Source organism: Geotrypetes seraphini, chromosome 4 (genome assembly GCF_902459505.1).
Source record: "Geotrypetes seraphini chromosome 4, aGeoSer1.1, whole genome shotgun sequence".
Classification (NCBI taxonomy): Eukaryota; Metazoa; Chordata; class Amphibia; order Gymnophiona; family Dermophiidae; genus Geotrypetes; species Geotrypetes seraphini.
The window spans coordinates 106,842,898-106,858,837 of NC_047087.1; the positions used below are offsets into that span (position 1 = coordinate 106,842,898).

General features: G+C 45.0%; 1 protein-coding gene across 4 annotated transcripts in view; it reads right to left on the minus strand.

The window, feature by feature from the left end:
* NDC80 (NDC80 kinetochore complex component) overlaps positions 1–15,940 on the minus strand; it is a 315,825-nt gene that overhangs the window by 197,115 nt on the left and 102,770 nt on the right. For all 4 annotated transcript variants that reach the window (XM_033940389.1, XM_033940387.1, XM_033940386.1 and 1 more), the window contains exons 8-9: positions 14,577–14,670; positions 406–512 (exon numbers count right to left, since the gene is read on the minus strand). In XM_033940389.1, the coding sequence (XP_033796280.1) occupies positions 406–512; positions 14,577–14,670 (201 nt within the window). The remainder of the gene's footprint in view (positions 1–405; positions 513–14,576; positions 14,671–15,940) is intronic.

A 15,940-nucleotide genomic window follows, 5' to 3' on the forward strand; every position in this document is an offset into this window, starting at 1 on the left:
GTTAGCTGTGGAAAGAGCCCCAGTGCCCCAGTTCTGTTATGTTTATTTCGGTCGCTGGCAGCAGTAGCAATGAATTGTCCGAGTCCCCATTATATCCTATGGGGAACTCTGCTTTGATAAACGAGCGTTTTGGTTTACGAGCATGCTCCTGGAACGGATCATGCTCGTAAACCAAGGTACCACTGTACATGGTATGGTGGGTGAGACAGAGGAGGGTCGGTGTTCTTATACGAGATCTATTTGTCTGCACTGCCTCCATTGCATGCAAACATATCTCTTTCAAATCCACTGGGGAAATTGAGGACCTTTATTGACCACCTCTATTATAGATGATCAGTCTAGATAGACTGTATGGCCTTTTTCTGCTGTTTCTCTTAATTTGGAAAGGAAATTTATGGCACTTACAGGTTCACTCTCTTTCTCCTTCTCCAGCTTTTCAATCTCCTCATTCAGCCTTTTGTTTTCTGTTTTCAAAGATTCTACCTGAGATTCATCCACCTTATACAGCTCCTCTAGAAAATAATGAAAATCAAATTCCTGTTCAGTCTAATAGGTTTGATAATGCAGTGGTACAATATGCTCAATCATTATGGTTTAGATTTTCTTAAAAGTAAATATGTAGGTGGCAGTGTCTCCAAATTGGTATTTTTGCACATAAAAATAAGGATAACAATACTTCAAAAACATCACTAGAAAAATTGTTAGTGTGTTTAATGAAGGGCATATCACTTGAGACTCTAAGTCAAACAAATCAAGGTGGAGAAAGCGCCTCAAAACCACATGACAACACTATCGGCCTCTTTTACAAAGCCATGCTAGCGGCTGTCGCACAGCAACAGCCCCAAAGCCCTTTAAATCTCTATGGGCTTTGGGGCCGTATACATGTGGAGCGGCATAATAAAAAAAATGTCTAAGTCTGTTTTGGGCCAAAAACCAACTCAGGGAATATAACATAAATGCTAGGTAGATCCAATGGTGGAAAGTAACCTATATACTACCGATCCCTCCCTTATCCCTTTTTTTTTTTTTTGTATCAATGTTTTAATCTCTGAACTACCTTAGAAGTGCTCAGAACCCTTAGGTAGAGGACCCAAAACGGGGACAATCCCCTAGATGCGGACCCCCTTGGTCAATCACAGCATTTCAACCGCTAATAATAAAACTTTTTTACTTTTCTGTGCCTATATTCAAAGTGCTTAATGCTCCAACATGCGGTCAGCTTCAAAACTATTTTTAAATCTATTACTGAAAGTCCAAATATTGGTGAAACAAAGAAGTATTTAAAAATTTTTTAAAAAAAGAAGTATTCTTTGATGGTACTGCTAGGTTCTGATGCGTTTTGCCACCTTGGGCTGCCTCAGAGAACCCACCACTCCTTGCTACGACCGAGATGACACCTCTTTGCCTACAATAAATATATAATACTACTTGCTATTAGCTGTTAAAGTAGCTTCAATGGCGCTACTGGAGGGTACCTTCCGTTCTTCAGAATTGCATTTCCTGTTTGTTACATCACTCCTCACCATGCCTATTAAATTCCTGAAGCTAATGAAAAAACACCCACCACTTGACCTCAAACTGAGGCCGAGGGGGGTTACTGTCTGCCAACAGAAAATCCATGCTTATTCCTTCTTCCAAAGGAAAGCCTGTACATTGCCACCCACTGAAACTTTGGGCATTCCAGTACCACATATTTCAATTCATCCACTGTATGTTGCTTCTCCTGCCAATGAGCTGTTAGAGGAGCAGCCGGATCCCGCCGCCATATTTGTATATGCATATTTGTACACCACTTAGACACACAAATTATAAAAACAAAACATCATAAAATACTACAATAAATTCAAATCAATCTTTTCCAATCTCCTAAAACCAAAACCACTGAAACCTGAACAATCAAAAGCCCACTAAACTTAGAGAAAGGCATCTACAAATTATTGTGTTTTTAATAATTTCTTAAATAAGATAAGATCTTTACATAATCACATAATTCCCGGAATGGAATTAAAAAGATTTTTCCCAGCAATGGAAAAAATAGCTGTTCTAGATTTCACATAGCGGATCCCTTCTTCCTTTAGACTAGTTAGTGTCATTCTTCCCGCAGATCTCAAACTTCTCGCTGGTTGATAAAACTTCCCACAAGTCATAAAAACAAGTGGGAGCAGACTAATACAAAATTTGGTGAACCACTGACAAAACTTTATAGCATATCCACTGCTGTATAGGTAACTAGTTTAAAGATTTTAGAACTGGAGTGATGTGGTCAATCCTAGGGATTTCCAATATTAATCTAGCTGCTGAATTCATTGGAAGCTGTAACAGATGTTATCCAGGGACATGTGGGTGATCTCATCCACGGAGTCCCAGTACGGACACTTTAAAATTGCATCGCCACTTTAAGAAATTTTAAAACTTCACAAAAGTCAGCACTGAGGAGCCGCGTGCCTAAGAAGCCCACCAGGAGAGGTGGGTGGGTTGTGAGAATATCTGCCTGCTGTCCCTGAATAAAGCACAGTTACTTACTGTAACAGTTGTTATCCAGGGACAGCAGGCAGATATTCTCACAAGTGGGTGACGTGATCCAATGGAGCCCCCATGCGGACGCCTTACAAGCAGACTTGCTTGAAGAAACTCGACGTTTCGATTCGCCCACACTGCGCATGCACGAGTGCCTTCTCGCCCAGCGCAGGGCGCGTTTCCTCAGTTCAGATAGCTAGCAGAGAAGCCAACCAAGGGAGGTGGGTTGGATGTGAGAATAGCTGCCTGCTGTCCCTGGATAACAACTGTTACGGTAAGTAACTGTGCTTTATCCCAGGACAAGCAGGCAGGTATTCTCACAAGTGGGTGACCTCCAAGCTAACCAAAGTGGGATGGTGGGAGAGTTGGCAACTTAGGAGAATAAATTTTGTAATGCTGTTTGGCCAAACTGTCCATCCCGTCTGGAGAAAGTATCCAGACAATAATGAGAAGTGAAGGTATGAACCGAGGACCAAGTAGCAGCTCTACAAATTTCCTCAATAGGTGTAGATCTGAGGAAAGCCACAGAAGCTGCCATTGCTCTGACCTTATGGGCTGTGACTTTACTGTGAAGAGGTAATCCAGCCTGGGCATAGCAGAATGAGATATAAGCCGCCATTCAATTAGAGATAGGGCGTTCCAACTTGTTCGGATCAAAGGAGACAAAAAGTTGAGGAGCAGTTCTGTGTGGTTTGGTGCGTTCCAAATAGAAAGCCAAAGCACGTTTACAGTCCAGAGTATGAAGAGCTGATTCTCCAGGATGAGAATGAGGCTTTGGAAAAAACACTGGAAGAACAATGGATTGGTTGAGATGAAACTCCAAGACTACTTTAGGAAGGAATGTCGGATGAGTGCCAAGAACCATTTTGTCATGATGGAACATTGTAAAAGGTGGATCCACAACCAACGCTTGAAGCTCACTGACTCGTCGAGCAGAAGTGAGGCCAATGAGAAACACCACTTTCCAAGTGAGATACTTCAGATGAGCCTTGACAATTGGTTCAAATGGAGGCTTCATCAGCTGAGTAAGAACAATATTGAGATCCCAAACCACCGGAGGCGGTTTGAAAGGAGGCCTGATATTGAAAAGTCCTTTCATGAATTTGGAAACCAAAGGATGAGCAGAGAGTGGTTTCCCTTCAACAGGCTGATGGAAAGCAGCAATTGCACTAAGATGGACTCGGATCGCTGTAGACTTGAGATCAGAATTACATTACATTACATTACATTAGGGACTTCTATTCCGCCTATACCTGAGAAAGGTGCAACAGATAGTCCAAAACTGAAGATAAGGAGGAATGTTTAGGCTCCTTATGATGAGAAAAACACCACGTAGAAAATCTAGTCCATTTTTGGTGATAGCATTGTCTAGTAGTAGGCTTCCGTGAAGCTTCCAAAACATCCCTCACAGATTGAGAAAACTGTAGTTGAGCTATGTTGAGAGGAACCAAGCTGTCAGGTGTAGAGACTGCAAGTTGGGATGAAGCAGAGGTCCCTGATGCTGCGTAAGCAGAGAGGGAAAAACTGGTAGAAGGTAGGGCTCCCTGCTGCTGAGTTGAAGTAGAAGGGAGACCAAGGTTGTCTGAGTCACCGAGAAGCAACCGTAATTATGGTGGCATGGTCGGACTTCAGCTTGACCAGCGTCTTTTGAATGAGAGGAAACGGAGGAAACTCATATAGAAAGAAATTCGTCCAGTCCAGAAGAAAAGCATCTGCCTCGAGGCGATGGAGAGTAGATCCTGGAGCAGAACTGAGGCAGCTTGAAGTTGTGGGGAGCTGCAAAGAGATCTATCTGAGGCGTTCCCCACTGAGAGAAGATGTGATGAAGGGGCGTGGAACGTGAGGCTGTAGAAGACTCCTCAAGTTGTCTGCTAAGGCATTGTCCGCCCCCTGAATGCAGACAGCTTTGAGGAAGGTGTTGTGGCGAATTGCCCAATCCCAAACTTTCAGAGCTTCCTGAATGCAGTTTACAGAATTATATGGCGCAGGACCTGCTTGGTCCTCAACCTGGCAGCTAGGCTTTAATGCTAAAAAATGTAAGGTCATGCACCTCGGAAGCAGAAATCCATGCAGGATGTACTTCTTGAACGGAGAAACTTTAACTAGGACTTCATCAGCAGAACGAGATTTAGGAGTAATCATCAGTGCAGACATGAAAACTGCCAATCAAGTGGAGAAGGCTTCATCCAAGGCAAGGCAGATATTGGGTTGTATCAATAGAAGTTTTGTCAGCCGAAAGCCTGAAGTCATAATGCCGTTGTACAGGGCCATGGTGAGACCTCATCTGGAGTACTGTGTGCAATTCTGGAGGCCACATTACAGTAAAGATGTGTGCAAAATTGAATCGGTTCAGCGGACGGCCACCAGGATGATCTCGGGGCTCAAGGGTTTCTCGTACGAAGAGAGACTGAACAAATTGCAGCTCTACACTCTCGAGGAACGTAGGGAGAGGGGAGACATGATCGAAACATTTAAGTACCTCACGGGATGTGTCGAAGTGGAAGATGATATTTTCTTTCTCAAGGGACCCTCGGCCACAAGAGGGCACCCGCTCAAACTCAGGGGCGGAAAATTTTATGGCGACACCAGAAAGTATTTCTTCACAGAGAGAGTGGTTGATCATTGGAACAAGCTTCCAGTGCAGGTGATCGAGACAGACAGTTTGCCAGATTTTAAGAATAAATGTGATACCCATGTGGGATCCCTACGAGGGTCAAGATAAGGAAATTGGGTCATTAGGGCATAGACAGGGGGTGGGTAAGCAGAGTGGGCAGACTTGATGGGTTGTAGCCCTTTTCTACCGTCATCTTCTATGTTTCTATATTGACATAATACATTGAGACTTGATTGTCCGTGCGAATGAGGACTACACGGTCGTGAAGCAGATGCTGAAAAGCATTGAGAGCATTGAAAATTGCCCTGAGTTCCAGGAGATTGATTCGACACTGATGATCCGCACTGATCCAATAGCCTTGAGTACAGAGACCATCTAGATGAGCCCCCCCCCCCAAGCGCAAGTTGAAAAATCAGTCGTGAGAACCTTCTGATGGGGCATGTGAGAAAAAGTAAGCCTCTGGATAGATTGGAAGAGAGCATCCACCAGCGAAGAGACTGTCAGAGCAGAAGTGACCTGGATGTGTCGAGTCAGAGGGTCGGAAACCTGTGTCCATTGAGATGCCAGGGTCCACTGAGGAATTCTGAGGTGAAGTTTGGCAAAAGGAGTCACGTGTACTGTAGAAGCCATGTGACCCAGAAGAACCATCATGTGTCTCGCCGAGATGGACGGGCGAGAGGAGACCGAATGACAAAGATGGAGAAGAGCTTCCAGACGTTGTTGAGGAAGGAACTCTGAGTTGGACAGTATCCAGAACAGCTCCGATAAATGGAAGAGTCTGAGAAGACTGGAGATGGGATTTTGGAAAGTTGATTTCAAATCCCAGACTCTGCAGGAACCAGATAGTCCGCTGGGTTGCGAGGACGACGCCTTGAGATGTGGAATCCTTGATGAGCCAGTCGACCAGGTAGGGAAACACCTGCAGACCATGGTTCCTGAGCGCAGTGGCCACCACTACCAGGCACTTGGTGAAGACTCTGGGTGACGAGGCCAGGCCGAAAGGGAGCACTCTGTATTGATAATGAAGATTTCCCACCTGAAATCTGAGGTAATGACGGGAGGCCTGATGGATGGGAATGCATGTGTAGGCCTCCTTGAGATCCAGAGAGCATAACCAGTCGTTCTGCTTGAGGAGGGGATACAGAGATGCTAGGGTCAACATGCAAAATTTTTCTCTGACCAGAAATTTGTTGAACACCCTGAGATCCAAAAAAGGACGCAGATCGCCTGTCTTCTTTGGAACAAGGAAGTACCGGGAGTAAAATCCCTTGTTCTGCTGAGCCAAAGGAACTGGTTCAATAGCCCGGAGCTGAAGCAAAGCTTGAGCTTCCTGAAGAAGGCGGTCTGGGCAGAGTTGGAAGGATACTCTCTTGGAAGATGTTCCGGAAGAACTTGATGGAACTGAAGAGAGTATCCCTCCCCGACGATGGAAAGGACCCAGAGGTTGGAGGTAACAGTCGTAAAAATGATGGAGACAACCTCCGATAGGGGGAAAAACGGGAAATGGCAGAACGACTGAGGTTATGCTTTCTATCAGACAGTCAAAAAGGCTGAGGAGCCTTGGGTACAGCAGGTGGCTGTACAGAGGATGTTGCCTCTTGACAGGCTGATGAATGGAAGGAGCCTGCTTTGGTGGAAAATGCCGTTGGTAAATCAGAGGAGGGCATATAGGGCGAAGAGGAGCCGGCTTCGGCTTCGGGCGGAGAATTGATGCAAAAGACTTCTCGTGGTCCGAAAGCTTCTTGGTGGCTACCTCAATAGACTCGTCAAAGAGGTCATTGCCAGCGCAAGGAACATTAGCCAGACGGTCCTGCAGGTTAGGATCCATGTCGATGGTACGGAGCCATGCCAGACGCCGCATGGCCACCGAGCAAGCAGTAGCTCGAGCAGACAGCTCAAAAGCATCATAGGAGGACTGAAGAAGCTGCAGCCGAAGTTGGGACAAGGATGCAAGTGGTAGATGCGACGACCAAATCTGTCCATCGTTTTGCCTTCCCTGCCTGGAGGAACAGTGGCATACACCTGAGAAGGATGAGAACGTTTCAAAGAAGATTCAACCAGAAGGGATTGGTGAGACAATTGAACATTGTCAAATCCCTTGTGATGTACAGTCTTGTATCTGGAATCCAATTTGCCTGGAACAGCTGGAATGGAATAAGGAGTTTCCAGACAGCGGACAAAGGTTTGATCCAAAAGCTTGTGAAGAGGAAGCTTGAGGGATTAAGCAGGAGGTTGAGGAAGATGCATGGTCTCGAGATACTCCTTGGGAAACTTAGATCCAGTGTCAAGTTGAATATCCAAATAAGCTGCCATCTGATGCAGAAAAGAAGAAAAAGACAGCTGATCTGCCAAAGCCTGGCCTCGAGAGGGATTCGAGGATGTCGAGGCAGCTTGCTCCAATGAAGAAGGAGATCTGGATGGAGAAAAAGAACCCACCGGGTCTCCGAGATCCGGAAGCGGAAGGATCGAAGCAGTCGGTGGGGAATATTGAAGAAAAGTCTGCTTCCAAAGAGGCGAGGCATGCCTGGATGAATGCTTCGAAGAATGCCTCGGTCTATGATGCGAGCTGTGCCTCGAAGCAGGCCTCAACAATTGAGAAGAGCGTGTCCCCGCCGAAGCCCCAGAGAATGGATAGGGCTGGAGGCTGTGGAACGAAGCAGAGGCAGTTGAGTGGAAGAACCTCGAGGCACTCGCAAAGACTGCTCCTTGTATTGAGTGTACGAGTTCCAATGGAGGCATGGGCAAAGACTCTGCTCCTTGCGATGTATGCTGAGATGCCAGAACAGACACTCGCAGAGACTCTGCTCCCTGCAGAGAGTGTGCGTACGACTGAGGCACAGGAGGCGGCTCAACCTCGCGGAAGACCTCCACATGCCCAGGTTGGATTTATGAGAGAAGCTTCGGCCCCATGGTAGTAAAGAGCCGAATGAATTGCTTCTCCAATAAGGTCTGGAACGAAGCCGGCAAGGATGGATCCGCGTCTCCAACGGGACCACCTGAACAGGCTTTGTGCTCCCTCGAGGCAGTGTGAGAGTGCTTGGACTTAGAAGCCTTGGGCACTTTAAGCACCACTGGGGGAATGGGCTGCTGAGCTATCTGATCTGAAGAGACAGAGGAAGGCACTGCAGCAGGCGTCGAAGACATAGCCGGTACAAACGAGGCAGGTTTGATGAAGCTCGGAGCAGAAGCTGTGGAAGCCTGGAGAGTATCGGATGATGTCGAGGGCAAAGCACCCTTCGAGGATGAAAGCTCCATCGAAGACTCCATGCTGAAAAGCTGCTTCCACAGGATGCAATGACGCTTGAAAGCATGAGACTTAAGTGTTGAGCAAGGCCGGCATGATTTTGGGAGATGTTGAGGCCCGAGACACTGAAGACAGCGTTGATGAGGGTCCGTCAGGGAAATCGCGCGCTGGCACTTGGAACACTTTTTAAAGCTTGTTGCAGGCTTGGGACATAGGCCGAAAAATCTCCTCCGCAAGATCTGAAAACAACGAATAAAAACAGCGATTCTGAGTAAAAATAACACAAAACCGCGGACAAAAGGCGGCACAAGTGAAAACACTTCACGCAGAGAGTTGAAGACGGACTTCTCGGCTCCGCGGAAAAGTAAGAAATGAGGAGACGCGCCCTTTGCTGGGCGGGAAGGCACCCGCGCATGCACTGTGCGGGCGACTCGAAACTTCGAGTTTCTTCAAGCAAATCTGCTTGTGAGGCATCCGCATCGGGGCTCCGTTGGATCACGTCACCCACTTGTGAGAATACCTGCCTGCTTGTCCTTGGATAACACCAGTTATGGTAAGTAACTGTGCTTTATCCCAGGACAAGCAGGCAGCATATTCTCAAATATGGGTGACCTCCAAGCTAATGGGATGATGAGTGTTGGCCTTTTATGAAAATAAATTTTGTAACTAGCCGAAGTGCCCATCCTATCTTTTTTTCCTGCTGCAGCCTGTTTGGTGAAGAATGACGTAAATGACTGGAGCGATGTCCAGAAGAATGAAGCGTCTGAGGCTGATGCTTTGGAGAAGGAGAATGGTGTCTTGAAAAGCGGTGCTTTGGAAGAGAATGATGCTTTGAAGAGCGATGCTTCGAAGGAGAACAGTGCCTTGAAGAGCGATGTCTGGAGACATGGATCAATGATAATGATTGGTGCTGAGAATGACACGGTACCAATGAAGCAGTGGTGGTACCTGCACCTTGCATGGAGTGACACTCAGGTTAGGAGGAGCCGACATGGGGGTAACCAGTTGGAACATGTCCCCAAATTCCAATTGAAAGAAAGCATTGAGCGTCTCCTTAAAAGCTTGCACCAACATCTGTGGCTTGGACGCCGGTATCAATGGGGTAGCGCCTCGCTCTGGAGAGGATGACATGGATAAATATGCACTCTGGAAGTTGAAGCGAGCTGCATCAATGGTCTCCGTTTGCTGGTACAACTAGACTCAATACCTTAATGGCCTGAAACACCGTCTGGGAAGCTAGGAGATAGTCTGCGACACAGACATGGAAGCAGATACCTCAAGATGATGGCGATGCCTTCGACGTCAGTGGCTTGGACAGTGTTGATGGTACCTGTGAGCCATCCATGGTACCAAAAAGTAATATTTGTTGAATAAGGCAGCTTTTGATAGATTGCTTCTGCAGCGAACAGCACATACAAGACTCTACACGATGGTCGGGGACAAGGCACTGAATACACCATTTGTGCGGGCCTGTTAACAAAATAGTGCACTGGCACCTGCCGCACTTTTTAAAACTATGGTCGGGGACAAGGTACTGAATACACCATTTGTGCGGGCCTGTTAACAAAATAGTGCACTGGCACCTGCCAAAAACTTTCAAAATTTCATAGAGTGCGTCTGCCAAATAATTCACTCCAGAAACCAGGAAGTCGAGATCCCGAAGGACAACCTATTCAGGATCCTGACGAAGTTTAGTATGACATGCTCGGGCCACAAAGGAAGTGGCCGCTGCAGCTCACATTCCTGTCGCTGTGGAATCAAAAGGACGCTTCGTGATAAAATCTAGTCTTCGGTCCTGGACATCCTTCAGGACAATCCCTCCATCAGAGGGCAAAGAGGTATGATTAGTGACCTGAGCCACTGCCGAATTCACCCTTGGCGGAACTAGGTGCTTGGAAAATTCTGATATACAATTTAGCCATGGCCGTAGCGCACTTCAGGGGACACTCTGTGGCCTCCCAAACCTCCAAGAGCATTTCCACCAGATCCTCATGATCCAGAAATGCAGTGGAAAGCGGGGGCTTAGAACTCTTGATGGAACACTGTCAAACACTCCTCAGAGCGGAGCTCAACTGTGATGAAACTTATGCTCTGGCATGTCCCCTATGACCAGGGGTAACTTCAGGACTTTTGGTTGGCCCTAGGAAACTGCCTAGGTCCAGGAGAACACAAGATAAGTACTGGCTTCAAATCACCACACCTCAGACAGAGTTCTTCAAGAAAGAATAATGGATTTTATTCTGACCTTGGTGGTCCAAAAAGGTGTAACACAAAGGTGTAACACAAAGGCAAATATCTGCAGCATTTCACAAATTCAGCTTCAAAACAAAATAAAGGTACTAAAGAAAACCCAATACAGTTTGTCTTGCTTAGGTTCTTGCACTTGGTTCAGTAATGAATTTATACTGGTATTCAAAAACAAAACCCAAACTTCCTCTCAGCAGTATTCGTCTCCGAGGTATGAAAGATAGCTTTCTAGCAGACATATAAAGTCCAGATTATTCTTAAAGCAGCAAAAGTTATGTACCTAGGCAGCAAGCCACAGCACAGCTTTGCCCAGAGAGATTACTTTCATTGCAGCTACCTTTTGGAAGGCAGCCACAGCTGTGGGAAATCAGGTGATTACCCTACCAGGAAAACGGTAGCCACAGTAAGGTTTCAAAACAAAACACATTCATTCAGTTCCCAAGTTCTTCAGCTCCAAACTTTACTTTAGGAAAGACAGTTATCAGCATTCAGGTAAGTATACTTCTCACACCACAAATACTGATTAACTCCAAGACAGGCAGCAAATTCTTAAGACATTTCTTGGTCAGAAAGAGAGAAAGGAAAAAACACCAGCTGCTTCTCAGCTACTCGCTGTCTTTCAGTTAGTGTCCATGAGTTCTATCTGGCTCTCTAGCATAGGGCCAGCGTCTTGCACTTCCATACCTTCCACACATTCAGGGATCTGGAAGTCTGACTTGGGGAGGCTTTCTTCCACCTCCTGCATTGGCCAATCTGGAACCTCTGTCCTTCCTTCCTGGCTCCAAAGCTCTTGCGCTGCTGGAGTGACTCACCCTCATCACTCTCTCCTCCCCTGCTGTTTGCTTCAGCCTGCTTTTAATCAGTCCACAGCCAATCCCTTACAGCCTGTAGAGGGGGATGGGCTTTGGTGCTACTGATTTCCACCATGGAGAAGCTGCAGGTACAAAAATGAGCATGACAGGAAACTCCCGGGCAGGTAGCCCAAAGGGGAAGATGAAGTTTTAGTAGTCTTGAGGTAGAAGCTACCAGACATACAAGAACCCTCGAATTCAGCCTCTAGAGGGATTGTACAAGAATGTATCATTTTATTAGGATTTATTAGCACCTTTTTAAAGATATTCATGTAAGATGGCATCTGGACAAAGGCAATAGACAATATCAAAAGAAAAAAATATTTAAACATAGAACATATTATAGCATAGTATGCTACTTACAATGTCAACACACACAAAAAAACATCTTAATAGACAGCATAGGGCAGGGGTGCCCAAAAGGTCGATTGCGATCGACCAGTAGATCGCAAAGGCAACGCAAGTTGATCACGGAGCCCATCCCAGGCTCCGTGATAGACTCGCTTTGCCTTCGCGTTCTACATGCTTCCCGATGCCTCATGGACACAGAAAGAAAGGGGGGCAGGGAGAGACACAAAGAAAGGGGGGCAGGGAGAGACACAAAAAGAAAGGGGGGTAGGGAGAGACACAACGACAGGCAGAAAGAAAGAAAGAAGGGGCAGGGAGAAAAAGAAAGGAGAGGGGGCAGGGAGAGAGGAAGAAAAAGTTGGGGGAGGGAATAAGGTCTGGAGGAGAGGACGCATACAGGAGGCTGAAAGAAGGGAAGAAAAATTGGATGCACAGTCAGAAGAAAGTTCAACCAGAGACTCATGAAATCACCAGACAACAAAAGTTGGAAAAATGATTTTATTTTCAATTTAGTGATCAAAATGTGTCCGTTTTGAGAATTTATATCTGCTGTCTATATTTTGCACTAAGGCCCCTTTTTAGTAAACCGCAATAGCAGTTTTTTAGTGCAGGGAGCCTATGAGTATCGAGAGCAGTGCAGGGCATTCAGCGCAGCTCCCTGCGCTAAAAACTGCTATAGCAGTTTAGTAAAAAGGAAGAGGGTATATGTCTCTGTTTTTGTATAGTTGTTACTGAGGTGATATTGCATAAAGTCAACTGCCTTGACCTCTTTGAAAAAACCCCGGAATATAAATGATATTTAACATTTTCTTTTTTTTTTATACTTTCTTTATTGAGTTTAAATTATATGATAACACAATCATAATGAATAAAACAGTATCCACCTTACAGTACATAACATAAAAGAATAAGGAAAATTTTAACATTCTTTCTACTGTTAATTAGTCCACAAATAATGAGGGAGAAGTATCACAAATCGGAGACTAATTAATTAATCCAGCAAATAAGAAATTTAGGCTGACTGAAGTGGTCCCAATTAACTAACTTGGAACATTTTCTTGGTTACAAATAGGGGTACTTGCAAACATCACCTCCTTATCTAATATAAACCTCGATAACTGTGCAGATTCAAAAAAGATATATTTAGCTCCCCTATAATTAACTAAACATTTACAGGGGTATCTCAAAATAAATGTAGCTCCAATTTTTAACACCTGTGGTCTCAAGAGCAAAAACTGTTTCCTTTTTTTTTTGAGTTATCCTAGAAACATCTGGATACATTCTTATTTTTTGATTCAAAAACAAAACATCTTTATATTTAAAAAACAACTTCAAAAGCCATTCTCTATCTGAATCTAATGCTAATTGTACAAAAAGTGTGGCAACCATTAATTCCTCTGATTCTGACTTCTAATAGGTTTGTTAAGTCCAATACATCTATTACTGGTTCTTGCTTGTCCTCCGGAGTCTTCTTCTTTCCCAAGGGAATATAATATATTTTTGAAATTGGTGGAAAGGAACTCTGTGGGACTTTTAGAATTTCCGAAAGATACCGTTTAAACATAACAGCTGTAATGGATATTAACTTTGGAAAATTAATCAGTCTCAAATTTTGTCTCCGTACTACATTTTCAAGAACCTCCATCTTGAAATTTATATTATCATTATCCCTCATAAGGAGCTGATTTTGTGCTCCCAATATTTCCAACTTTTTTTCCTGCTCAAGTGATTTTTTCTCAATGTTCACCATAACTTCCAATTTTCTTTCATGTTCTAATGATTTTTCTTCCAATTTGCCCACTTTTTTTTGCAATTTTAAAGTCTCAGAAAGTATCCCTGCAGAATGAGTAGACAGAGTTTGCAATTGATTTCCCAGGGAAATCTGTAATGTTGAGATTGCCTCCCAAATTGAATTTAAAACCACCACTGAAGGCTTTTCTAGAGGAGCTAGGAAACATTTAATATCCAAATCTTTAAGCTGCTCAGTACCTGTTTGAGAATTTAAAGGTAATGGTGATTCTTGCCGTTCCTCCATTATCCCCAAGACCTCCTGCGTTGGAAATGCTGTAGACATTCTCCGGGTTGCCAGTTCTTCATTTTCCTCCTCCTCACAGCTCCCGGAAGTTACCGCCACGCTCTCTTCACTCTCCTCACCCTGCAAACACAGTCGAGGGAGTGGCTGCGCCGGCGTGTCTCGTTCCTCCGGAGAGAAGCTGACCGCCTCAAAAGAGGTGGAAGGGCTCTCCGAAACACCCCCACCTTGCGCCGAGGACTCTCACCGGATTTCGTTGGGCCCAGCGTTCGAACGCGTCCATAGGGCCAGGTAACTGCTGTGACTCGGGTTCAATAGGAAAAACCCGAGTTTTGGACTTGCGCTTCACCATTACTAGGAAGATAGGCTCAGGAGCGTTTAGCCAAACGACTTCAGTCCGCCATCTTCAATTGACTCCCTATTTAACATTTTCTCTGTGTTCAATGTGCTTTGTTTTTTAAATTGTATTGTTGGTAGATCATTTTGACTTGGTCATTTTAAAAATAGCTTGCAAGCCTAAAAAGTGTGGGCACCCCTGGCATAGGGTGTAACTGAAGGTGGACCATATAGACAAAGAAGATAGTAACAGGAGCTACAGAATAAAGGGACTAACAAAGACAGCTGCAGGGGGAGACGGAAAGGTGCATGGAAATGATCTCATTGTATCAGTTTCTAGATCTGCCATATCCTAACTCTCACTCCAAGAAAATAAAAAGATCATACTTAGCTTTGAGCACAACTCCATGTCAACTTCATCAAAAACATCTTCACCACTCATGTAATGGTCATAACACTTTGATGTATATGCAGTGAATAGCTGAAAAATTATTTTGATTTATTACAAAAACATATACTGGAAAATTAAACGAAAAATTACTAGGTGCTATATTATTTCTGAGGGAATACTTCATGTACACACAAAATCTGTGTCAATAAATTAAAGCACAGTTACTTAACGTAACAGGTGTTATCCAGGGACAGCAGGCAGATATTCTCACTGATGGGTGACGGCACTGACGGAGCCCCAGTACGGACATTTTAGAGTGAATTGCACTCTTAAGAACTTAGAAAGTTCTGGCTAGCCCGCACCGCACATGCGCGAGTGCCTTCCCGCCCGACGTAGGTGTGCGGTCCCATAAGCCAGCTAAGAAGCCAACCCGGGGAGGAGGGTGGGTTGTGAGAATATCTGCCTGCTGTCCCTGGATAACACCTGTTACAATAAGTAACTGTGCTTTATCCCAGGACAAGCAGGCAGCATATTCTCACTGATGGGTGACCTCCAAACTAACAGAATGGGATGGTGGGAAAGTTGGCCATTAGGAAAATAAATTTTGTAATACAGATTAGCCGAAGTGCCCATCCCGCCTGGAGAAAGACTCCAGATAGTAGTGAGAAGTGAAGGTATAAACTGAGGACTAGGTGGCAGCTTTACAGATTTCCTCAATAGGAGTAGATCTGAGGAAAGCCACAGAAGCTGCCATAGCTCTAACTTTATGGGCTGTGACACGGCTCTCCAGTGCCAGTCCGGTCTGAGCATAGCAGAACGAGATGCAGGTGGCAAGCCTGTTGGAAACAGGATGCCCCAACTTGTTTGGATCGAAAGAGATGAAGAGTTGGAGAGATGTTCAATGAGGCCAATGTAATAGGCCAAAGCTCGTTTACAGTCCAAAGTATGCAAGGCCGCTTCTCCAGGATGAGAATGAGGCTTAGGGAAAAAAACTGGTAAGACAATTGACTGATTGAGATGAAAGTCAAGAGACAACTTTTGGCAGAAACTTTGGATGTGCGCGCAGAACCACCTTATCATGATGGAAAACTGTGACAGATGGATCTGCTATTAGTGCTTGTAACTCACTGACCCTCCTGGCAGAGGTGAGAGCAATAAGAAAGACCACTTTCCAGGTAAGAAACTTGAAATGAGCTGTGGCCGTTGGTTCAAACGGTGGCTTCATCAAACTGGAAAGAACCACATTAAGTTGCCAGACTACAGGTGGAGGCTTGAGAGGTGTTTTCACATTGAAAAGCCCCTTTTATGAATCTCTATGATGAGCAGTAAGAGATTTTTCCCTGCACTGGTTCATGAAAAG